The sequence below is a fragment of the Montipora foliosa genome, chromosome 12, assembly GCF_036669935.1.
Source record: "Montipora foliosa isolate CH-2021 chromosome 12, ASM3666993v2, whole genome shotgun sequence".
NCBI classification, from domain to species: domain Eukaryota; kingdom Metazoa; phylum Cnidaria; class Anthozoa; order Scleractinia; family Acroporidae; genus Montipora; species Montipora foliosa.
This window is the reverse complement of record NC_090880.1, coordinates 36,520,417-36,544,249: the sequence shown is the minus strand read 5'-3', so window position 1 is coordinate 36,544,249 and position 23,833 is coordinate 36,520,417. Positions and strand designations below refer to the sequence as shown.

The 23,833-nt window shown below is 38.5% G+C and overlaps 2 protein-coding genes across 3 annotated transcripts in view; one reads left to right on the top strand and one right to left on the bottom strand.

Moving 5' to 3' along the window:
- Positions 1–103: 103 nt before the first annotated feature.
- LOC137978488 (mammalian ependymin-related protein 1-like) lies at positions 104–16,488 on the bottom strand. 2 transcript variants are annotated; one of them, XM_068825439.1, is made up of 6 exons: positions 16,318–16,463; positions 6,356–6,390; positions 4,548–4,691; positions 2,127–2,312; positions 1,086–1,174; positions 104–318 (listed from the first exon to the last, which is right to left on the bottom strand). In XM_068825439.1, the coding sequence occupies exons 1-6, from the start codon at positions 16,382–16,384 to the stop codon at positions 255–257; spliced, it is 585 nt and encodes a 194-aa protein (XP_068681540.1). In that variant the 5' UTR covers positions 16,385–16,463; the 3' UTR covers positions 104–254. The 2 variants fall into 2 exon arrangements, with proteins under 2 accessions (XP_068681540.1, XP_068681541.1); XM_068825440.1 differs by lacking the exon at positions 1,086–1,174 and having other exon boundaries at positions 2,126–2,312; positions 16,318–16,488.
- Positions 16,489–17,942: 1,454 nt separating this feature from the next.
- The window catches only part of LOC137979324 (transmembrane protein 62-like), a 20,194-nt gene continuing 14,303 nt past the window's right edge, over positions 17,943–23,833 (top strand). The window contains exons 1-5 of the mRNA XM_068826561.1: positions 17,943–18,151; positions 18,520–18,631; positions 21,555–21,692; positions 22,820–22,865; positions 23,207–23,363. Coding sequence (XP_068682662.1) covers positions 17,966–18,151; positions 18,520–18,631; positions 21,555–21,692; positions 22,820–22,865; positions 23,207–23,363 — 639 coding nt within the window. The 5' untranslated portion in view covers positions 17,943–17,965. The remainder of the gene's footprint in view (positions 18,152–18,519; positions 18,632–21,554; positions 21,693–22,819; positions 22,866–23,206; positions 23,364–23,833) is intronic.

Sequence of the window (23,833 nt, the reverse complement as noted above, 5' to 3'; positions counted from 1 at the left end):
TTTTTGCTGCTTTTTTTTTTTTTTTTTGTGGAGTACAGAAAAGGAATGTACTTCGAAGCGTAGCAGTCGTTCATTTTGCATCATTGACATGTCGGCAAAACAGTTCATGTTGTTGCATCATTTATTTATTTATTTATTTATCAGTTTCAATTACTCGACAGAAAAAATTGGTTTATATCTGGGATAATCAAAGCCCGAAAATGACCCTAATAACTTCTTGTATCAGTGCGCATCTCTCTTTCATCGAATTTCGTCTATCCGCAACTTTCAGGCGGCACGAAGACGTTAGGATCCACCCCAAGCTCCACGTCAAAGAAACTAAAAGAAAGGAAACGAAAAAGAAAGATAAGGCTGGTTGTTTCTAAGAGGTGAGTGTACATTGCACGACAGTTGTCATCTACTGCAGGGTTGGCTGGCGCAGTGGTGAGAGCACTCGCCTCCCACCAATTTTGCCCAGGTTTGACGCCATGAGTGGGTTGAGTTTGCAACGACGGTTTTTCTCCGGGTTCTCCGGTTTTCCTCCCTCAGCAAAAACCAGCATACAGCCGATTCCAGCTGGTTGTAAGCTGTGCTCCAAGGTCATATATGGACCGTATAGCGGCAGCCAGAGGCGCCATACTTTATGCCCTCGGTTCTACCTTGTTGAGCTGCGTCGTTAATGACGGCGATTAGGGAGACAGTTGAAGTCCTGCATTTTTCAGGCTGCTCTAAGCAATTGCAAAAATTGCGTTCATCATTGAACTGCGAGGATCATAGCTTCACTTGATTTCATATCCGCAGTTCATATATGATCCATTTCATATTTCATATATCATTTCATCACAGTTGTTATTAGATAGTTATTACTTTAGCTACTTTTTTGTTTGAATTTTGGTGTTTTTTGATTTTTTAAACTTTATTTTTGCTTTTATCTTTAATTTCTTTTTGGATATATCGTTGTTGTCATGTTCTTTGTTTATTTATTTTTATTTTTTTTTTGAAGACCGTGGCTGCCGTTAACTCTCGCCGACTCACGTACTTTGTCGTTTTTTTAGCATGGTCTCATTTGAGTCCCCAAGAAAATAATTTATTCCATTACAGCGTACCTGGTATGCATGTACCCATACTTTTTTGACAAGATACCCTCACTAACTGGAACACAGCCTTTCTCGGTCACCGTCAAATAGTAAGGATCCGCATGAGAGATCGACAAATCACCATTTTAGCAAGAGTCACTCTTAAAATGATGAATTTTTCTTCTATAAGCAGAGAGACGTCAGACAAAATTCGAGGTGATCTTGGCAGGAGTCAAACCAATAACCACCCCATTACCAGGTGCAGGGATGCTAAACTGCTGAAGATTTTTGGGAGCTTACGCAATTTAAATTAGGTTCATTTGACAAACGAGCTCCACATCAGTAAGGCTAGTAGGGCAGCCCAGATTCAGGATTCGAGTGCTTTGTTTACATTCCTTCCGACTTTATAAGGACTTGTATGGGAAACATGAAATAACTAAAAAAAGAGGCTAACCTTCATAAATCAAAGAAAATAAATAAGTAAAACTTACTTTTGCCTTATCTTGAGTCCTTTTGTCTATTTCAGGCGATTTGGGCTGGTTTGTGAACATCTCAGTACCTTAATTAAATGATGGCCAAAGGTACTCAGATTATCTCAAACCAGCCCAACTATTTGTCTCAAATAGACAGAACGACACGAGATAAAGAAAAAGTAAGTTTACTTTATTCACATTCTTTGCTTTAAGTTAAGATTAGCCGATGTTTTCCGTATTTTTATGTTTCCTATACAAATCCTTGTAAAATCGGAAGGACAGTCTGGGCTGCGTGTGGGCTGAACATCTTTACCTTTTTGATCTTATCAATAACGATAGTTTGGAGACCCGGGGGGGGGGGGGGTACTAAAAGAAAATTAATACGGGGAGGCTCCGCCCCGAGGTCCGACCCCTTACCCTTTTATATACCATTTTTGGCAGAAAAGATACCCCTTTCGTATACCTTCCATTGGAAAATAGTACCCCTTTCACAAACCCACTTAAGAACACTGCACCCCCTTTCTAGCCCTTAGAATGAAGTTAATTAGTTCTAATTTTTGACGTCTCTCTTTCATCGAAAGGCTAAAAAATTCTCACCTCCTTCAGGCGTCTTTCCCGCAAAGACAGCAATATTGACACCAAGTCCTGGTTCAGCATTTGAGCCGATAGTTAGATCTCCCATAGAAGTTGCATTTTTAGGTACCTGAATTTTCTTAAATGGTTCAGTCAGATCGTTCTTGATGCATTTTTCAGTCATATTTTCCATCCGAAGCTGGTACAATACCTGAGGAAGCATTAATTGAAATAGGTGGCAATATGAATTGACTGTTTCTGAGATGAAACGAAGCCAGTTCTCTCTCTATGTTGTTCAACGATTTTCGAAACCGTATTAAAGGTTTACCTCGTTGCGAACTTAGCCGGTTTTGTTATTTCTCTCACCATTGCTTTGGCGCCTGTAGCCTAGTTGTTTACTGGACAAACTGAATGCACTTTTTCATTACATGAGAATTCTTGGGATGACGTGCTCCTTCCTCCAGAAGATTTTTTATATGACAAGAGTTTAAATCTTACAATTGGTTACAACATGTGCAGGCCTTTAATGGTTATCCGATCAGGTCTTTGTCGCTTGGCTCTGTTTTAACTAGTGTGTCAGCAGAGTTAGTCCGTCCGGCTAAATGATCGGACTATCGGTCTGGGTAAGGAACGGCGCTTTCCTTTTGTATTGCAAACCCGGTTGTTCCAGTGGTAAATCAAATTGAATAGACGTTTCCGCTGGAAACTGTTGGTGAACGGGAAAGGAATACCTACAGAGCAAGAGAAAACAAAGTGGAAGAGATGGCACCCCCCATACATGCCCTTTCCCATACGTAATATTTCTCAAGTTATTGCAAAACAACAATAGACGAGTTCACGCTCTTGAGTGCATCGTGGGTAATCAGGGCAAGATGGAGAGAAATTCAAAGGTTTGTAAGGAAGTTCAAAACGACGAAAAGTATTCATGATACGCAATTTTTGGGTTTTTTATTTTCTAAAACAGAAGATATGCGCTCAAAGGTGCGGCAGAATAAATTTGGAGAGAATGGCTATTGTAGAAATTATTTTATCAAAGAGAGTTTTCTGCTATACATTTCCTGTAATTCCAAAGGCATAAAATTACAGAGAATGTATAGGGACAAAAAAAGCAATATTTAGGAATTCCATAGAACGGATACCAAGTCTAGTTCATCTCAGTTGTGAACATGAACTTATTTGCTTAGTTTACGACGGCGAAAGTCTTTAAAGTGGAATCATGCACAGTAGATTTTGCTTTGAATTTCCATACAAACTTTGAACTTCCCGCCATGTTGCCCTGATTACCCATGATGCAATCAAGAGCGTGAACTCGTCTATTTAAACAGAATCGCCCTTACTGGCTTGTTTCAAAGCAATGTTCCAGTGCTTCCAGTGAATACGAAAGTTGTAGCGAAGAAGAAAAAATACAAACGGAAAGCGAGCTAGAGAGTGCTGCGTGGTGACCTTCTTTGAGATCAATCTGCCAAGAACAAAACGTTTTCTAATTGAGATTTTAATTCAGGCTCGTTTTCGATTCCTCTGCGAAAAATTATATTTCTCACCTTCACAGAGAACTGCCCCGCTTGGACTGAGGTTTTCCCTAGTCTTTTTCGAGTTAGATGTGACTAAGGTGTCCAGCGATTTTCGTTTCCCAGTTTCCCAGGTGAAGTCCGATTGATATTCTAAAATTCTCGGTGATTCACCTTCACACTCAGTTCGCATTCATCGCGATGGCGTCTGCTATGATTTGTGCATCGTTCATGTCATGCGAAGCCTCCATTAAATATCCACTCAACGCGCGATGTAACTTTATCCGCGCGGAATGAAACTTTCTAAAAATAACTTGAGACATATTACCCATGGAAAAGGGCATGTATGGGGGATGCCCTCTCTTCCTACTTTATTTTCTCTTGCTTCAGAGGTATTCGTCTTTTCTCGTTCCTCCTTCATGAATTAAGGGGGGATTTTTTGGCTGTGAAAATGTTTGTTTGTTAGTACCTTAAAGAAAGAAAGAAAAGCGACTCTGAGCAAAAGGAACATGCTTGTCCCCTTCTGTTTGATTGAGGGAAATTGTCCTTTTCATTTTAGCAGGAAATCGTCCTCGGTTTTTCTATTCAAATGGAATTAGCGCCTCTGTTCTAAAATGTGGAGTGCTTGTAAACGTGTTAGGAGCTCTCGTAAAAATAGGATCATGCAACTTCCGGAAAAAGCCAAAACAATGGATGCCCCGACAAATCGTCTTTGCGATGTTTTCGAGGAAGAGGTCGACAAGCTAACAAATGATCCTAACCTACGAAATAACTTAAAATTCAAGAAAATACTGAATTGAGATTTGTGTAGGGAATCAATCACATACTGTTTCATGTAAATGACTTGTCTTATGTAACAAATGACTTGCAGTGATAGTCTTTGGAAGCAAGAATTAAGCTGGTAAAATGACCACCTTTTAGTAAACTCAGTGATATACCTGCTCCTTGTATAGAAAGATGAACTTGTAGAACATCCTCTCCTTTTGCGCTTGTAGATAAACCATTTCATCCATGCTAAGTCGTTCGTCTATAGCATCGTAAGACAGTTTCGAAAAAACTGTGTAGTTCTTGGAGGGATCAATCTATAAGGACAATCGAAATACCGTAAGGTTAACAATTTCAAATATTTTTGTTATTCCAATCTATACGCGGAGTCTATATTATAAAAGTTAACAATTTACGGTAAGGGGAACATACAGGAGAGATGACACAGATTTCTATATGCTTCAGTTGTCTATATCGTTGTTCATACGCTTTTGTGCAAGGATGGCACAGTCGGTTAGTGCGCGGCCTTGGTGCAAGAGGTCCTGAGTTCGATTCCCGGATCTCGCATCCTTGTTTCGACTCCTTTCCTTTCCGTGTAGCTAGTAGCTTTAAATACCCGTAAAACGGAGCACTGATGGAGAGGGGGGAGTAAAATGAGCGCACCGTCGACCTCAGGTTTGTCAGTTTAATTACTGTTACGAGTTATCGACGTTAAATAAGGTCTACTTTACTTTACTTTACTTTACTTTACTTTTCTGCATTTGAATGGCTTAGCCGGTCAGGCTACATAATGGACTAATGGTCTGGGCACCTCAACCTTGTTTGGCAACAGTTTCTTTAGCAGCTATTGAAACACAATCATTCTTGTAAGAAAGTCTCATTTGGAGGCTGAGGGTCTTTTATGCGACTTGAGCTAGGAAACGTTCTGAACAATGTTCTTAAAGTTGTGTGGTATATAATCGACTACAAACTGAGATGAGAGATGTTCTTCAATATATCATGCAATGAGAAACCTACCGTTTGTTAATGTAGAAAAAGCCCCTGGCCTAAGTACGGTATTTGAGCTAATTGTAGTGTTAAACTACAGTTTTGCATTTCTTTTACCTTTATTTGCACTACCCAGAAAAGCATTAATTAATGAGCAAAATAAAGACTTTTTTGACTGACTCTCATTCTGGCTGCATTTATTTTCGTAGTGTTGGTTGATCTCAGCCTGGACAATCTCACAAAAAAGATTCTTATCATAAAAAGGGTATACAGTATTCTGTTAAATAGTAGACTAAAAATTAGATCTCCTAATTTAATTTAAATTTATTATCCCCAAATAGAATTGTCCAGTTTAAAATGCACCTAACCCCAAACACTAACTTTTGTACCTGTTAAATTTTAGCCCGTTAAATTAAAACTAAAAGATGTGTTCACCAAAGGTAGAGAAAATCTCCTGAACACAAACAATTGAGGTTAGGTGTAGTTTTAAGGTTGACTGAGAATTGTCCCTCGATATATAATTTGCAAGTGTTTTTTCGATATTGTAATTTATTTAATTTATATATATTGGCTTGATGCGAAAGCGTTGTCAATTAATAAATGTAGAAATGTAGATGTAGATGTAGACGAAACATTTCACAGTGTAACATACCCTGCAACGGCCAAAATCCTGAAAATCGTTGCGAGACAAGTTGCAAGAGCCGTTGCCGAAAGTTCTACTTTTCGTGCAACTTGTGTCGCAACGATTTTGGCCGTTGCAGGGTATGTTACACCGTGAAAAGTTTCGAGCAACTTGTCCCGCCACAATGTCCCCAAAATATTGCGAGACAAGTTGCACGAAACATTTCACAGTGTAACAGCGCCGTAAAGTATGAGTGAACCCTTTCACTCCCAAGAGTGCCACTTATAGATTTTACTCTGTCTAACGCCAGACGATTTTACTCGTCAATGGGGAACCCCACGGGGGTGAAAGGGTTAATGTTCAAAGACTTACCGTCATTGAGCGAGCGTTCCACACTTCGGGGGCGTCTGAAAATATATGTTTGCAAAAATGAGTCCTTTAAAGTCTACTTTAAACACGAAGAGCACTGGAGGGTGTTTTTTCTTTTCTTTGTTTGTTGTTGTTTTTCTTTTGATGTTTCTCACTGTATCACTGTTGTTGGTTTGAAGCCTAAATAAACACGACTTTGTGCAGGCTTTTCGCTTGAGGCCGGATGTTTCGTCTAGGTGTTTACCGTTTCACGCCCGTTTTTACTGTTTCTTTTCTTTTATTATTATTTATTTTTTGTGGGAATTGGGCATTTCAGAGAGCCATGGCCTTATGGGCTGAAGAACCACGAACCACAAGACAGTCACGTCTAATAAATCTTTCAAACTAACAAGAAGTCACGTCGCTTTATTTTGGTTACCGGCAAACGGAATAGTCGATCTGTTGGCATTTCATTTACGCGATATTAGTTTAGTTTTCTTTCTTTCTCCAATAATAATAATAATAATAATAATAATAATAACTTTATTAAAGTGTCAGGTAAAATAGCAGTTTCTCACTAAGTAAGGACACCTAACTACAATGTTAAAAAAGAAATAGTACCCTTATATTCCCTATATAGTTCACTCTATAATCCCACCCACAAACCTAAAAATAATTACAATTTTAAGAATTACAAAGAGTACAGTTAATACAATTACCTGATCACTCTTTTAAATTGATCTACCTTTTTAAGTTCTCTGAATTTCCTGTCGATCTTAGACCAGAGTACAGGTCCTAAGTATCTGACCGAATGCTTACTATAACCTGTGGTGTTAACTCTAGGAATTATAAAATCCTTATTTCTTAAATTGTACTGATTGCTTCTAGTAATAAACAACCTAAAAATGTAATCCGGACATAAGCCGTTTTTAACCTTATACATTAAAATTGCAATGTCCTGTAACCTTCTATTATATAAAGTGGATAATTTTGCCCTTATTAACAGTTCCGGAAACGTTGAATTACTATCACAATAAATGGTCCTAAGTTCCCTTTCTTGACCCCTATCTAATTTCCTGGAATCTCACGAAAGGAAACTGCATTTCTGGGACCACTGAAGACATCCTTGTGGGTTCGCCCTGAAGGCACTTGCAATGACAGCCCGGATTACAACGGAAAATAACTATGTACAGAAGTCCAAAATGAATATGTCCCGGCAGGGCAACTCGCTGTTATCGATCTGTTAAAAGACGTCTTGGCTTCCAACCAGGAAACGGTGTTGGGTCCCATTTTTGTCAATGATATTTTAAAAAAGCGTTTCATCGCAAATCGAACTCTTTGCAGATGACATGAAAGTATTCAGAGTACTGTGGGATACTAAGGACGATGTTGAAGTAATATGTCAAAACGAGTGCGAGTGTTTCATCAGGGGTTCCAACCACCGAGAAACAGATGAAAGCACGACGTCGTAGGCGGAGTGCTTTTATCGTTTCGAGGTGTTTCAAACCCCTGATGAAACACGAAGTATTCGTTTTTGACATGAATCATGTCGTTTTCGACTGCCAAAATCATCCCAAGAAATGGTAAAGAGGCCTTTCCAGTTTCAAGTAAATACAAAAATAATTGGGCTGTGAACATTTTCGCCGAATGGCTGAGGTTAAGAGAGGTACAAGAGCCGGTTTTAGATTGCGGTGGACTTTTCAAAGACTACGAACTACTCAAGGTTCAAGCCTTGAGTGCAGACATTACTGAAATGGATGCTCTTTTCGCTGAACTATTGGGTGTCCAAATTCGTTTTAATCCTCTGGACGCTAATGATAAAAGGTACTGTGAAAGTTTTGTGTTGAATTTTCGGAACCAAAATGGGGTACTCCGATTGGCTAAAAACTTATTAAGGAGTTTTACCCGATTGCAGTGTTGGAGCAATAATAGGCCATTTGCGAGTTCATGTCTGCCTCCTCATCAAAGCGGGTCTATATGCGAAATGTTTCTTATGCAAATTACATTTCATTCATATGCAAAGTAGAACTAATTACCATATCAAAAACCTCGCTCTTAGACTCGCTTTGAAGAGGAGGCAGACATGAATTCGAAAATGGCCTATTGCAAACTGCGGTTTAACACCGACAAATGTGAAATAATGAATATTTCCCAAAAGAATGATATTTCAGAGCCTCAATATCTGTGTGGAAACCATTTCAAAGTTGTGTCAAACGTAAAGGATCTTCGTATTTATATCACATCAAATCTGTCATGGAGCCTGCAAGCCAACAAATGTGCAAACAAGGCAAACAGTGTGATTGGATTTATAAGGCGACAAGAGAAAATAAAGTAGGAAGAGAGGTCATCCCCGTACATGCCCTTTTGCTCATCGGAGATGGTCTTGATGACAGCACCGGACATAGCTCACGTTGTGAAAGAAATTTTGGGGGCACGTGTCATCTTCGAAGATCATTTTAGCTCAGTTGTAAGTATCTTTTGAGATTTGAAATTCAATTTCTCGTCGCCGTTTAGAATTGTTGATATTGGTTTTTACTTAACCAAGAATTTTTTTTATTGCAGAATTGGACGCTCTCTCTATTCTCAAAGTGATGAAGATCAACGAACATTTTTATAATGAATATATATCTCTTTAACAATCCACGCGCGATGCACGCAAGCCAGTCGACCTTTGATTTGCCTCCAACAATTGATCCTATAAACCAGGCCGTCGAAGATCACAACACCTTTTCATTTACTCACAATTATCCACAAGGGGTTCAGCTAGCCGGCGATGAAAGCACAGCCACTGAAACGCCCTTGCGTGACAACCTTGGGAGTCTATTTCAGTGGTGTTTCAGTAGTGTGACCTTCCCAGAATTTTTGAGCTATTGTAGGTAAAATGAAACCCGAGATGAATTTACGTCCGGAAATTTTCAAATAATTTGCCCTAGGTAAATCGGTTTTACCCAGGTAAAAGTCTGTAGTGTGACCAAAGCTAATTTTCAGAAAGTTTCATTCCGCGCGGATAAAGTTACATCGCGCGTTGCGTGGATATTTCGTGAAGGCTTCGCATGACATGACAACGATGCACAACTCATGGCGGACGCCGTTGCGATGAATGCGAAATGAGTTTGAGAGTGAATCACCGAGAATTTTACAATATCAATCGACCTTCACCTGGCGAAAGAAAATCGCTGGACACCTTGGTTACATCTAACTCGAAAAAGAGAAGGGAAAACCTTAGTCCAGGGGGGCAGTTCTCTGTGAAGGTGAGAAATGTAATTTTTCACAGAGGAATATTAATCAAAAACGAGCCTAAATTAAAATCTAAATAAACATTTTGTTCTTGGCAGATTGATCTCAGAGAAGGTCACCACGCAGCACTCTCTAGCTCGCTTTCCGTTTGTATTTCCTCTTCTTCGCTATAACTTTCGTATTCACTGGAAACACTGGAACATTGCTTTAAAACAAGCCCAAAACAAGCCAGTAAGGGCGATTCTGTTAAAACTGTTGTTTTGCAAACAGAGTTGCAGTCGAGCAGCGATTTTGGTTCGTGTCACTTCGCGAAGGACGTGTGTCTCTGAGCTTGGGCTATTCACGCAGAACACATTCCTGCCACATTCTTGGCTGTTGCATAATCACCTTTAATAGGATCTACGTAGCGTGGGAGTCGATCTAAAAAGAACTTGAGAAATATTAAGCCCTGGCCAAACTATCGCTCAAAGTTGGATTCCACATGGAACACCGTTGGATGTAAATGTTGAGGTAGTGGCAAAACACTATCCAACATTGCTTGATGAAACATTCAAGTTCAAGTTTGCCCTAAATTTATATAAATATGGCGCTAACACTGAAACGAAAACGGCTCGTAGCGTTTGTGCTACTGGAGCTGTTTGAGGAAGGATTCAAACGAGGAAAAACAGGTAACGTTTACCAGAACGAGTGGAAAAGGGTATGTATCTGTCGTTGTACAGTTCAGGTGACAGTTATCACTACAAGATACACCCAAGAGAGTATGAAGGTAAGAGACGTAATCCCTCATATTGGCCCTATTCCCATCGTAATCCCTCTTAAGTTATTTTTAGATCTCCTGCGAGATCCGGTATTCCCACGAGAGTTAACTGATAGCCAATCGTATGTCCCCATTTTCGCGAAAGAACGCGAATCATTGCGTGGGAATTCGCTCAGCTGTCAAAAATGGGGACATGTGATTGGCTATCAGTTAACCCTCGTGGGAATACGGGATCTCGCAGGAGATCTAAAAATAACTTAAGAAGGATTACGATGGGAATAGGGCCAATATGAGGGATTACCTCTCTTACCTTCATACTCTCTTGATACACCGCGTTTTAGGAGATGATGACAATGAGCCTGGTCAATTTGCAGAGATTCAGACATTTTCAAACAGAGCAACAAAATGGGTGGTGAACCGATAAGTCCAGCTGACAGGCTGTTGGTCCTCGTCCGCGATCTTTGTTGAAAATGGTGCTAAAAGCCTAGGCTTGAAAATAACATAGCGATTTGTGATTGGCTAGCAGTGTTATAATCTCGTTATTTTAGGTCGATGTAAGCAGATAAAACCCCGGATAAAACACAGATACAAAGTGAACACTAACACTTTAATCCATCATGGCTTCCAGAAAGAGCGCAATGTGCATATCCTTACAAATACTACCGCTGGTCGTTACAAGCAGGACACAACTTTTTTGGAAGAGGGGCAAACCACTGCAACTTTTTTGCGTCGAGTAGAATTGTTGGGCGTAATGTTTGATCACACTTGATCGAACAAAAAATGTTGGACGAACATCTTACAACATGGGCGGCCAAACCGTCGAACAATGTTGAGTGTATGGCGCAAAGTTGGAGTGTTTAATCCAACTTTGTTCGATAGTTTGACCAGGGCTTTACGTACGGGAAAGGGCATGTATGGGGCATCCCCTGTCTTCCACTTTATTTTCTCTTGAAGGCAAACAATAGGCCCTCAAAACTCTGAGTTGTTCTCAAAATTGTACAAAAGCCCAATACTCGAGTATTGCTCTCCATTGTGGTGCCCACACCTTAAAAGGGACTCTACTAACTTAGAGAAAGTGCAACCCAGAGCATTTAAGTATGCCCTTGGAAGTATTGGCCGAGATATGTCGTATGAAGAACACTTGGAAGTTCCTTAATTCGCCAACTCTGTATCAGCGAAGATTATTTTGCAAGCCTAGGGCTAACCCCTTTGGGTTTTTTATTTTTGCTCATAATTTTCGACCCTTATAACAGAGCTAACCATTGTTATAAACTGAAACCTATGCCTGCAAAGCTAAATAGCTTTAAATATTTTTCCTTCGTAAGTGTAGTTAATGAATGGAATAACTTGCCTAAAGATGTCCCGGAGACAGAAAACCTAAACATGTTTAACGTCGATTTGATTAGCCCTTAGTACAAATACTCGCTTTTTGACAAAAGTTTGACTTCATAAGCAAAAGTGAATTAAATAGGATTTTTTTCCACGATCTTTTTGCGGCCATTTTGAAAACGTTTTTCGTTGAGGTCGCGTGTGGTCATTACGTCATAAGTGTTTACGAAGTGGTGCAGTAATCAAATCCCTGGGTTTGCATCGCGAACAAGTCGCAAACAAGACTTAAGTTGGGTGTCGTGAAATAAAACCTAGCGGTGATGAGGCACAAGGCACGTTCATTTTTTATCTTTTTTCGCATGTGTCAACCACGGATTAAATTAATCGACCCACGGAGGTCAAAACCTGTGAAAAGATAAATGTAAACATTGTAACATACGTGGCGCCATAGTAAGCAGTAGTAGTTGTTTGCTATCAAAATATAACGGCAGTAAAGCAAGGATTGCTTAGATCATTAATTTCTTTACATCAACGAAGATCTCAGTTGTACATTCTGAAATGTTCTAGCAAAATGCGGGCCGACATATAAGCAAGCCGATCAGCTTTGATAATTGTGTAGATGAGGCTATAGGGGAGATATCGTTGACGTCACCTATTGTCATTAATGTGCCAAGCAGCGCCTCATTGGCTGTCGAAACAAAGGGCCTTTTGTTCCTGTGGTTGGCACATTTGAATAAAAAAAGCAATGTTTGTAAACAGATATCTTCCCTATTGATTCAAGAGGTGAACTTTTTACTGTGTCTTGAGGCCGGCAAGATGAAACACTTAATGGAAGACAAATATATTGAATACGAATAATGTTAATTAATAAAAGCCCAAATAAACACAGTGAATACAAACGAGTGATTGCGCGAAACGGATCAATGTATGTAAGTTATTTTATTGTCATGAGAAACCTGATATGTGGAAGTTTACCCGAGCCCTTTAATAACTGAAGCTGAAGTTACAATCCAGTTCAGAGGTTACCTTGTCTGCGCGATGGACTCGGGAAATGAGAAAGTCGGTGATCCAAAGGGAAGCAAGAAAAATAGTCCCCTGAGAGGACACGTGCTTACTGGTAATGAATGTTAAACCGATTAACATTGTATTCTTCTGCTTCATTCTTATTTGTAATCAGGAGTAGGCTATGTGGGAAACTATTTTTGTGAGATTAGTTGTAGCTGTCGGTGAGTTACAACAAGTAAATTAAATAAACTTCGGAAATTGAAAGATGAGAATGAACGAATTGTCAGGATTCTCACTAACCAACAAATACACAAATTTGGGCACAGTATATCGCAATGGAACCACAGAAGCAATTAATTTGCGGATTTTTTTTGGTTCCAATGTAACTACTAACTCGGCCGCGAATTCGCGGGAAGGATTAAAATGTGTGGGGCAGTTGTGAATTTTTGAGAACACCTTTCAAACTTAAATTTTATGAAAGTCAACGAATTAATTTCTATCTTTGAATCAGTTGCTGTATCACGGTTTACAACCACCGTCACTTGCACGAGCAAAGATGTGCCTGTTCAAAGAGCGTTAAATTTAATAGAAAAACATCATTTCTGACATGGTTTTCCAATTAGTTTTCCAAATCTGCGACAAAATCCGTTTCAGGTTTTGTGTTAGATTCGAAATCCGAAGCTCCAGGGTTTAAGATTTAAATCCGGATTCCCTAAGACGGAACGCACCCTCACGCCTCTTCAAAAATATTTTACTGCGGAATCTCATCTTCAAGCTCCAATGGCCAAACTGCGTTTTGTCTTCCATCAATCAAACGAAATCAATAGGCCATTTCCGAGTTCGTGTCTGCCTCCTCTTTAAAGAGAGTCTAAGTGCGAAGTTTTTCTTATGAAAATTAGTTTTCATTCATATGTAGGGTGGAACTAATTACCATGACAAAAAGTTTGCACTTGGACTCGCTTTGAAGAGGAGGCAGACATGAACTCGGAAATGGTCTATTGATGCATGACCTAAACCTACCAATCAGCACCTTTGGTTCCCACGGCCGGTACATTCGTACGTTTGAACTCGACGCCCATGGAAAGCGATGGAATATGTACGAATCTTTTCACTGAAGAACTTGTATAAAATATTCCACTCCCCTCAAGAGGACTGTATACGTTCTTTATCAAAAAAAAAACTCGTACACGCGTAGTCATAATCTCGTTCAATATTAAGTCGTACAAATCCTTTTTGCTTGTTATTTCATACCGGTCAAAATCATTCACATGTTAATCAAATTTACAATACACATTCACTACATTCCATAGTCGCTAATATCCGGTTTCCGACAGAACTCTTAAGTCTAAAAAGCTGTGTACTAAGCAAAAAAAACTCCAAGTAACCTGCCCAGCGGGTGGTATTGTCGGCGCGAGAGGCGTCACAACGCCCCTCCCCATTCTACGCGCGGCTTCACCGCTGGTTAATTTATACCGCCAGCTACGCAGGCTAGAGGCGGAGTCCATCTTCTCGGTTACGTTCCGGAATTTGATTGATGGAAGCCAAAACGCTGTTTGGCGCTTAACCCTTGAAGGCGAGATTCCGCAGAATTAAGAAAATCGCAGTCAATGTCAAGTAAATGTAAGATTTACCTCGTGAAGTCTTTGAAAAAATGGGGTAACTGCTGAATACCACCCCTCCTCCTAGAATATGTTAGTAAGGAAAGAAGTGGCTACGCGACTACGCAGTGCTTAATACTACTCCTCCCCCTAGCATATGCAAAGTAGAACTAATTACCATCACAAAAACTTCGCACTTAGACTCGCTTTGAAGAGGAGGCAGACACGAACTCGGAAATGGCCCATCAATCAGCATTTGCATTAGAAATAAATACTTTTGTCCTTTGGCCATTTCAATTTCAACAGGAAAAGAAAACAAACAGCGGTTACAAACATTTTCATTTTACCTTTGACGTTTCGTATGTTGCAGCATACATCATCAGAAGTGACGGTTAAAACTGTTACACAGAATTTTAAAAAACTAGAGCGAGGAACTGGTGACTAGTTAAAAAGTGTGATAACAAAATCGTAACTTTCGGTGGTCGATTCTTCCGGAAGAAATTAGTAAAGAAAAAGCTTCTCACTACCAATGTTTTCATTCAGAGAGGGTTTTAAGTCACTGATTAATAGCGTTTCTTTAATTTTACACTGCAAGTCGGACTTTCCAGTTGCGAGGATCTCAAAATGGTCCCATTTGATGTTATGACCGGTAGAAATTGTATGGTCTGCAACAGCAGAGGCGTGGCCGACTTGTGTAAGAGCTTTGAAATGCTCGGACTTCCTGTCATGCAATCTTCTTTTTGTTTTGCCGACGTAGAAGGAATCACAGTCCCAACAACTAGCTTTGTATACTATTTTTGATCTTTGAGAACGACTGAAACGATCTTTGTAGGGAAAAAAAGACATAACCCTGCAAGTGTTTTGAAAAATAACCCTAAGATTGACACAGCCATAAAACTTACTAATACAAGATTTAACACGTCGAGTAAGAGCTTCATTTTGAAAGCCCAAAAAAGACAAGACAAGAATGATATCTTTCTTAGGAACAGTGGTGGCAGGTTCAGCAGACCTGTTCTTTTGTCTGTTAGAAATAAGTAATGTAGCGCGTAGCTAGAGCAAAACCAAAGCCAAAGTAATTACTTTGGCCAATCAAAAAGGACGGAGACAATCCAGTAAACCAATCAAAACTCGAAGTAATAACACGTAGCCGACACAAAGCGCGAGAAAATGTGCACGCGCGAGCCACGATTGGTTTTGGTTTCACTTCTCATTGGTTGAAAAAGTGGTGCGGAAAATTTGAACCAATCACTGAGTGAAGTAATGCAAAACCAAAGCAATTCGCTAATTACTTTCGACACTCAATTGAAAACCGCTCTATAGCTCAAATGTCTTATTACGCAATAGCAATTGTTGCTTTTTCCTTTAATTTAGTTTATTTTGTGCTGGGATTTTAATTTCCCCATCAGTAGGTAAACCACTCATTGCTTCATTACCTAGGCAAGGAGCATTTTCATCTATCCCACTGAAAAAAAGCTTTCCTGAAGAAACGAAACGATTTTGCTAGATTTGCCATTTTGACGTATTTGATCGATACCATATCATTTCACTTTCGAGACCGGTAATTCCTTATATAACCGTTTTTCGCTACTGTTTTTTCTTCAGGCCCGGATGAAAAAGTCGAGCCGTATAAAGACGTTTTTAAAGGCTATCTAGACACTTTATAAGAAGATCAAGATCTTAACTTAAAACTGGTTCCTAATCGCCGTGCGAAGCTGGAGGCGTATGTGACGTGCAAGTTCACATTTTACATTTAAAATGTGATAAGATGAATTTTCTTTGTAATGATTTTGTTTCTCTAATTATTTATTTCGCACATCATCCTTTCCTCCCAAGTTTGCTTACCTGTAAGTGCTTTTTGAGATAGCGTATATAATTGTGGCCATCCAAGTAAAGCCAAATATTTTTCTTTGGCTTAAACATTACAAATGTATTTTAAATAAATCAGAGGTTTCGTTCATGATGGTCTTTGCTATTTTCTTATGGTTACACAGTCCACGTTTGTTGTGTCTATCCTGCTGAAAATCGGAAACTGAAAACTAAGTAAACAAAGATATATTTACCGCATGGTTTAAGCCCTTCAACATTCACCAGCACCACAAGGAGTAAGGATACCAGAACAGCAAACATTTTCCTCTTTAATTACAGCTGCAGTAGGATGCTGATCGCTTGGAGGAAGAATACCGGAGATTTGTCTACGTCGCACAATACATATACACTTACAGATCACGAGAAAGTCAGGTGATGTTTTGACAACTACGTGCTTATAAACGGTATCCTGGGCCAAGAAATTCTATCCCCTTGTTTACCTCAATTTTGCACACTCAATTTTGCACGATACCTCGGTTCGCGGGGCGAGCGAGAAAGATGCAGGACTGAGGTGGGAAGGAGAGAAAAACTGTCTATTTCCTCGTTACTTAGTTCTTATTTAACAATACCGTGGCGCAACCACTGACTAAAAACAAGAAGAAGATTAAAAATGCAACATTAAGCTGACGCTGGCTGCCTTCTCTTGTTCTAGCTAATATTGACTCGTTGACCTCACTAAACTAGGTAACTTCTCACTTACAAACCTCCGTCACTCTATCGACTAGAAATGTCTAAAACGGGAACGGACGACTAAAACTAGCACGGGATTCGGATACTTTTCTTAAGATCTTTTGCTGAATTATCAATTTATGGTCAAACTGAATTTATCTTGGAGCAAAATTATTTTTTTCTGCCAAGAGAGGACGGTTTGCGTTTTGTGAGTGATGAAAAACTACTCCGGAAACTGACGCTCAATTACATTACATAAGTAGGTCCCCAAGGGGTACCTAAGTCATGATGACGTTTTTGCATCAAAAACAAGTTTCACAAGTTTTGCAACTTCTGTTTTTTACTTACATTTTCTCGGTTTATATTAAGCTAAGTAATTTAATCCTGATCTCAAGTTTGAGGACCTTGGCGGGAATAAGGAGAAGCTTTGTTTTAATCTTGCCAAACAAGCATGACCCCTCAAAGCATGTAGTGCTTAAACGCTAATCGTGTTTTTAAATAAAGGATTTTACTTTACTTTTACTTTACATTGGTCCGTGAAACAAATTGCGAACACTTTTTCAAGGTCATACGAAAGTCACTCTAACAGTCAAATACACTGATATCGGCCACATTATAAACTACAGTTGAGTAGCAACGAGCTGTAGGCTATCACAATGGGATTTGTCACTCATTGTTTAAGGACCGAAATTTCTCTCCCTCACTGCCTTGTCAGCGCCTTGTCGTGCCTTGTCATGGTGCAGCCGGCAAAGAATCCCGAAATACCGCCGATGGTCGGTTTTAGTATTTTATTACTACATTGTCAGACACTTGTTTCACTACCTTTGTGCAATTTGTGTTCCTTCAAGGAAACTTGGTGGCAGATCTTCTATAGATAACCAAGAGTGAATTTGATTTCAGCCTTGAGTTTACATAGAAATGTCAGACATAAGAGTTTTTCACAACAGCTCACGTCCGTCCATCCCAGCGGATTTCGAGAATTGTTTCATAACCTTTTTATTTCTCAATATGAAAATGATATTCTTTGAATATAAATGATTCGAAAGAGCAAAGAAGGTCATCGAGCACGTCAACCTGTATTTCCTGTCTCCCAGCGCTCTTTTCGTCATTCTTGCTTAACCGGAAACCAACCTGACGTCCAAGCGAGGCTTCAAGTTTAACTACACTAGTAAAATGGCGGTCGCTATGAGATGCTGCCTCTCATTCATTCTGATTTTAGTTATCTTAGCGTCGTCGTGGCTTATTGCCGTGTTGCTAGACTATTACACAGGACATGGTCAGCCACTGAAGTCACATAAAAGAACGAACACTGCTCCATTTCCAAACGGCAAGATGGAGAATTTATTTTGGTTCTTACAGGTAGGCATTTCAATGGTGGGGCAAACGATTCCATTTCCGGACCGGTCTCTTTGCCTTAAAACAATGCTTTTTTATATATTTCCAGCTTAGATTGATTTTATTATTACTATTAAGTTGGAGTCCTTGGGGAATAAAGGCTTTGTCTTTGCTATATCTTTGCCAGTCTTGCCTCACACTGAATGAGAGGTGAGATGGGCAAAATCTTTTGTTTGGGTATTGAGTGATGTGGATCTATTGTCAAGTTTTTCCATTTGATATTTTTAGGGAGTTTAAAAAAAATAATTCAAAAAGTAGATTATTTAAAAATACTTTTAAAGGAAGTTAAATTGAGACTATGACATATTTTGTGTGCTTAATTGATATTGTAGATATCTGACATTCACATTAGCAAATACCGGGAGCATCAACGAGCTTATGACCTCCAACAGTTCTGTCACGAAAACATTGATGTCATTCAGCCCATTACAGTTCTGGCAACAGGTAACAAAGAAATGCACCGTACCTTTGTTTGTCTGAATTACAAAAATGAATGAGTCTGCTAAAATGATGGTTTATCCATCTCAAAAGGATTATTCATTTCAAATATTTCCCCATTTATGATTGTCTTGGATCCCCAAGGAGCTATGGGTACCTGATTAAAAGCAGAAATATATATATATATATATATTTTTTAAGAAGGATCGATTTAGAAAACGTATTAAGAATAAAAAGTAACAACACTATCCGACGTTTCGGAGTCAGACTTGACCCCATTATCAAGGTTAAACTGTACTGGAAAAATTCGCAATTTAAATACAACGGGCGTTAGGTCAAAACAAAGACATGCATAGATGGAAATTAAACGATACTATCGTTAAACGATACTATCGTTTAATTTCCATCTATGCATGTCTTTGTTTTGACCTAACGCCCGTTGTATTTAAATTGCGAATTTTTCCAGTACAGTTTAACCTTGATAATGGGGTCAAGTCTGACTCCGAAACGTCGGATAGTGTTGTTACTATATATTTTTTTGTCATCAATAATTGCTGGAAGAATAATCTCAGTCATCCATCAACATAAAAGGCATATCAAAAGTTGGAGTCAACAGGTCTAAAGGTAGGAGAATGGGCGAACGGATTCCCAGAATGTTCTAACAGATACTTCTACGGCTCTAACGGATCAAAATATTGACTAACCATGCTGATGGTTTTCAAAGAATCCTTGAACAGACGCTAACATGTGGCTTACAGATGGCTAACGCTTAAGCTGGCCTGACGGATAACCATTTGAATACGTTTTCTGTGTAACACTGCAAATGTATAATTATATATATTTTTTTTTTGAGAATCAGTCATCCAATAATTTAAACTGATTTATTGGTCTGGATAACCAAGACACTGTCACTTAACACACTACTGGAAAGCAGTTACCTTCCCTGACGCTTTCCCTCCTAATATGTCCACTGAAAGATGTTACTGTCTAACTTCAATTGATTTTACTCGCCAATGGAAAACCCCTTAGGGTTACAGTGGTTTTCATCATTCTGTGGAATCTTACCTTCAAGCGCTAAGCACCAAACTGCATTTTGGCTTCCGTTAATCAAAATTCCGAACGTAACCAGGAATATTGACTCCATCTCCGGAAACTGAACTGGAATTTTTTTTAAGTTCGCAGGTCGAACACCATTATGATATCTTTTTAGAAACTCTTCAGTAAAGAGATTTGTACAGATTCCCATGACTTTCCATTGGCATCAAGTTCAAATGTATGAATTTACCGTGGGAACCAAAGATACCGGATTGGTGGATTGTGTCATGTATCAATTGATTTTGTCATTTTGTCGTGGGAAGTTTAAATGTTGGAAGCCAAAACACAGTTTGGCCGTTGGCCCTTGAAGATGAATTCCGCAGAATTGTGAAAATCACACAAAGACATACATGTACAAGATGATACAAGAGCCCTTTAAAGGGCCTCTTTATGTTTTCAAAGCTCCTGCTGACATCAAGAGATTTTGTGGTTCTTTGTTTTTCTTGATCAAGAGTTATTATTAATGAGGTTCCCCTTTCCCCCCACCCCTCCCTCCCAAGAAAAAATTACCATATATGCTCATTTAATGCATTTCCATCTACATGAACTTTCATCTCAATAAAGCTTCCTCGCAAATGTCCTTTAATTTGTCTTTGCAACAAGACAAAAATTAATTCATCAATATCTTGTTATCTTTGCTACAATACTGTGAGCCAATGATAATTATACCGGTAATAAGAACTTGTAAGATTATAGGTCATTTTTCAGATCAATCCACATTTCTATGTAGAGTCTCTCTTGTAAGATTCATTCATAATCCAGTAAATGAAAGTTTTTTTAAGGCCATGAAAATTTAAGATTCTCAGAAATACCTGTTTGATATATTAGAGGCTAAAAACTACATAGGATAATATACAATGTAGATACTGATGAAATACTAGGATTTTCCTTCTTGTGAAAAAATCATGTCTTCACAGCGCGCAGTGAACATATTTTTATCTTTAACATGTGAAAATATAGGAGTGGTCATGGTAACAAGCACGATAAGCAATAAAACAGAGCTTCCCCTTCATTGTAAGATATGTTTGTGTTTTAATATAATTCTTCCCTACTACAATAACATTTTTATGCGCAATTTAACAGTATCATGATTTGTTTTTCATAACTTTCATATCTTGTTTCATGTTACACATTGTCAACATTCGTGTTTTAGCAGTTGGTGACCACTTTTTCATCATTTTGAAAATGAGTAAAACAAGTTGTTTAAATCTGAGCATTTTATCATTATCTAAATCATAAACAGAACATTACATGGCCACTTGGGGATACCTTCCTAGCAAATATTCAGCTAAAAAAACCCCCTTCTGACACTTCAGGTTGCCATTGGTGCTCAGCAAGACATTTCCAAACTCATTCCACATAGTAATGCTCAATTTTTTTTTTTTCATTATTAATTTTGAAATGAGCCTTCTGTTTATCAACCATTCTCCCCTCTTATAAGCATCTAGAGTTGAATCTCCCCAGATCTTTTTGCTAATAGTCTTTTTATAGTGAAAAGAAACTTAGCAATATTATACATGATTGTGGTAGTATCAACAAGACAGCTCACTTCTGGTTGTTTTGTTTTCTTAGGTGGCTCAAAAGTGAGGGGTCAATAACCATTTGACTCCTAGGAGCGAGACAAAGTAGATTATTTTACTCTGTCTAATGCAAAACAACTTTACTCGTCAATGGAGAACAGTTCAGGAGTCAATGGGCTATGTTTATATCCCCTTTAATAAAGCTCCCTACTATTCACGAGCTCCAGTGTTCATCTTTCCAGAGTAATAATAATTTATCTTTCAGTTCTCTGAGTTATTGTAACTTAATTAATTTTTGTTAATAACCCTTTTAGGAGACTTGACTGATGCCAAAGATGCTTACAAAATTGGTTCAATGCAATACAAAGAAGAGTGGGAAGTTTATTACAATGTTCTAAAGGAGAGCAAAGTTGAGGAGAAAACTAAGTGGTTGGATCTAAGAGGAAATCATGGTAAAAATACTCATTAATTAATTAATTAAGATTGGTTGTCATACATACATGTATGTTGCAGGTTAAATTGTACTTTCAGGTCAATTTGTTTCAACCAAGGTTAAAAAGCTTTTAACAAAGGTTGAAATTGAAACAAGTAAAGATTAACGAGAGGTACAATTTGACCTGCAACGCATACATGTGCATATAGGATTGCTATCTGTTAATAAAATGATACATACAACATGGACTTGAATATTGATTATAATGACTTACAGAATGAATGCATAAATGATGGGCGGGTGCAAAAAGCATATGGTGTTTAAAGGGGCTAGGTCACGCTATTTTAGGTAATTTTGTTTAATTTTGTTGCAAGAGTCTCTCATTTGCAAGATCACGGCCACATAACAACTGAGAATGATTTTCCAGCTTTGTAAATGAAATTTTGATATAGACTGATATAAATTTGAAAAAATGTGGGCCGACGTTTTTCAAATTTACCCAAATTCAATCCATTTCAATCTTCTCCAGTTTTGTCCATCCATGTCCTTTCTTGGCTTCCCTGTGTTTTGTTAGAGTTCTTCTATAGTTTTGAACAGTTATTTTGATATTTTAGTAATTCTATGACAATTCAATCAGTGCTGAAATTGCCTGAAATTGCGTGACCTAGCCTCTTTAAGTGTGCCCCCGATCCCATGAAGCCGCTGAAACAATATGGCGCCTAGTAAACGTGGTGACCGAAGTATCACCTTTTTCTTTTGGTATAAATTTCGTCCGGATCAGGATCTATCACCATTTGATCGCATCCACTTTTCACATATTCCTCCACTCCGCAAAGCGCATTTTTAAAAAAGGGGTAACTGATAAACCTTGAAAAACATCAACTGTTAAACTACTATTTAAAATCAAAGCCTTGTGCTTACAGTTTTGCAAGAAAAGGTTTCGTTTTAAGTCCTTTAAGGGAATCCCCACGACACTGCATTGGGCAACCAAAACCGTCCTTTTTTTTTTTTTTTGCATTGGTCTTTTTTGTACAAATTATTTATTGGTTACCAGTTTTGTGTGATATCAATAAAACAATGTAATGTGTTTTCATCTTTATCACTTTGTGTGATCTGATCTTGAATGTCTTTCTTTGCATGCAACAGATGCATTTGATGTTCCATCATTAACAAGCAATGAAAATTTTTTCAAGTGAGTATATGAGAAAACTACTGTGATTACAAAAACAGTTTTAATGTTCTCATATATTTAAAATGTTTGTTACCATTGCTACATGGTACCTGGTATATACATGTATCATTGTTCTGGGGGAACTTCATCCTGGGCTGACCATAATGTAATATATAATTATTTTATCGGAATTGTGACATTTGGCCATTTATGCTATAACAATAAATTATTATTGTCAGTATTTAAAAAATAATGTTACAGGTTTACCAGCATTTTATGAGGTGTTCAGTTTACTCCAAACTGTGTTGCTGTAGGCTGTTGGTCTGATGATGTATTGATAAATTCGAAAATTATTATTTTAGAGATTACTCATCTACTGGTCCAGAAGGTTATAAAGGATCCAAGCCATACCAATATGTTTATCGTACCAAGTATGGCTCATACGCTTTCAATGGAATCGATTTGAATCCTGACCCTGGACCAAAAAGGCCATTTAATTTCTTTGGCCATGTAGATCAGGTATGAATTTCACACACCATATCACATACATTATACGAAATTCTCTGTCACTTGTACAGTGATTAAGATCTCTAATCTCATCTCCCCATCAACCGGGTTTTGAAGAAGAATCCAAGAAGGCGGCAGAATTAGGGAATAGACAGGTCCACTAGCACCCAAGGTGCATGCTGCAAGGGGATTCCTGGGTGTGATTCCTTTTCTTTTCAATTCATGAACAAAGCTTGGCTTTATCCAAGGCTCATGTTCTTTGGCATACATTTCTCATGATGAATGAACATCCATTATTAATTGATGCATCCACATCTGTTCATGGAGACCCCCAGGCATTTTTTCTTGGTTCTTTAATATTAAATTATAAGGTAGATTGATGTCCCCTGATCTTCTTTTTGTTATTCACAATTTACACAATTTGCACTTAAATAAGTATGGGTAATGTGATGGTGACTATCTCTATACACTGGACATAATAT

What these genes read in the sequence shown, in the direction of transcription:
- LOC137978488 (XM_068825439.1), bottom strand. Translation starts at nt 16,384, where the DNA reads ATGTTTGCTGTTCTGGTATCCTTACTCCTTGTGGTGCTGGTGAATGTT. An exon ending in TCTTTCTATACAAGGAGCAG is followed by an intron (nt 2,313 to 4,547) that starts GTATATCACTGA and finishes ATGCTTCCTCAG; the next exon opens with GTATTGTACCAGCTTCGGAT. An exon ending in TATGGGTACATGCATACCAG is followed by an intron (nt 319 to 1,085) that starts GTACGCTGTAAT and finishes CCTTTCTTTTAG; the next exon opens with TTTCTTTGACGTGGAGCTTG.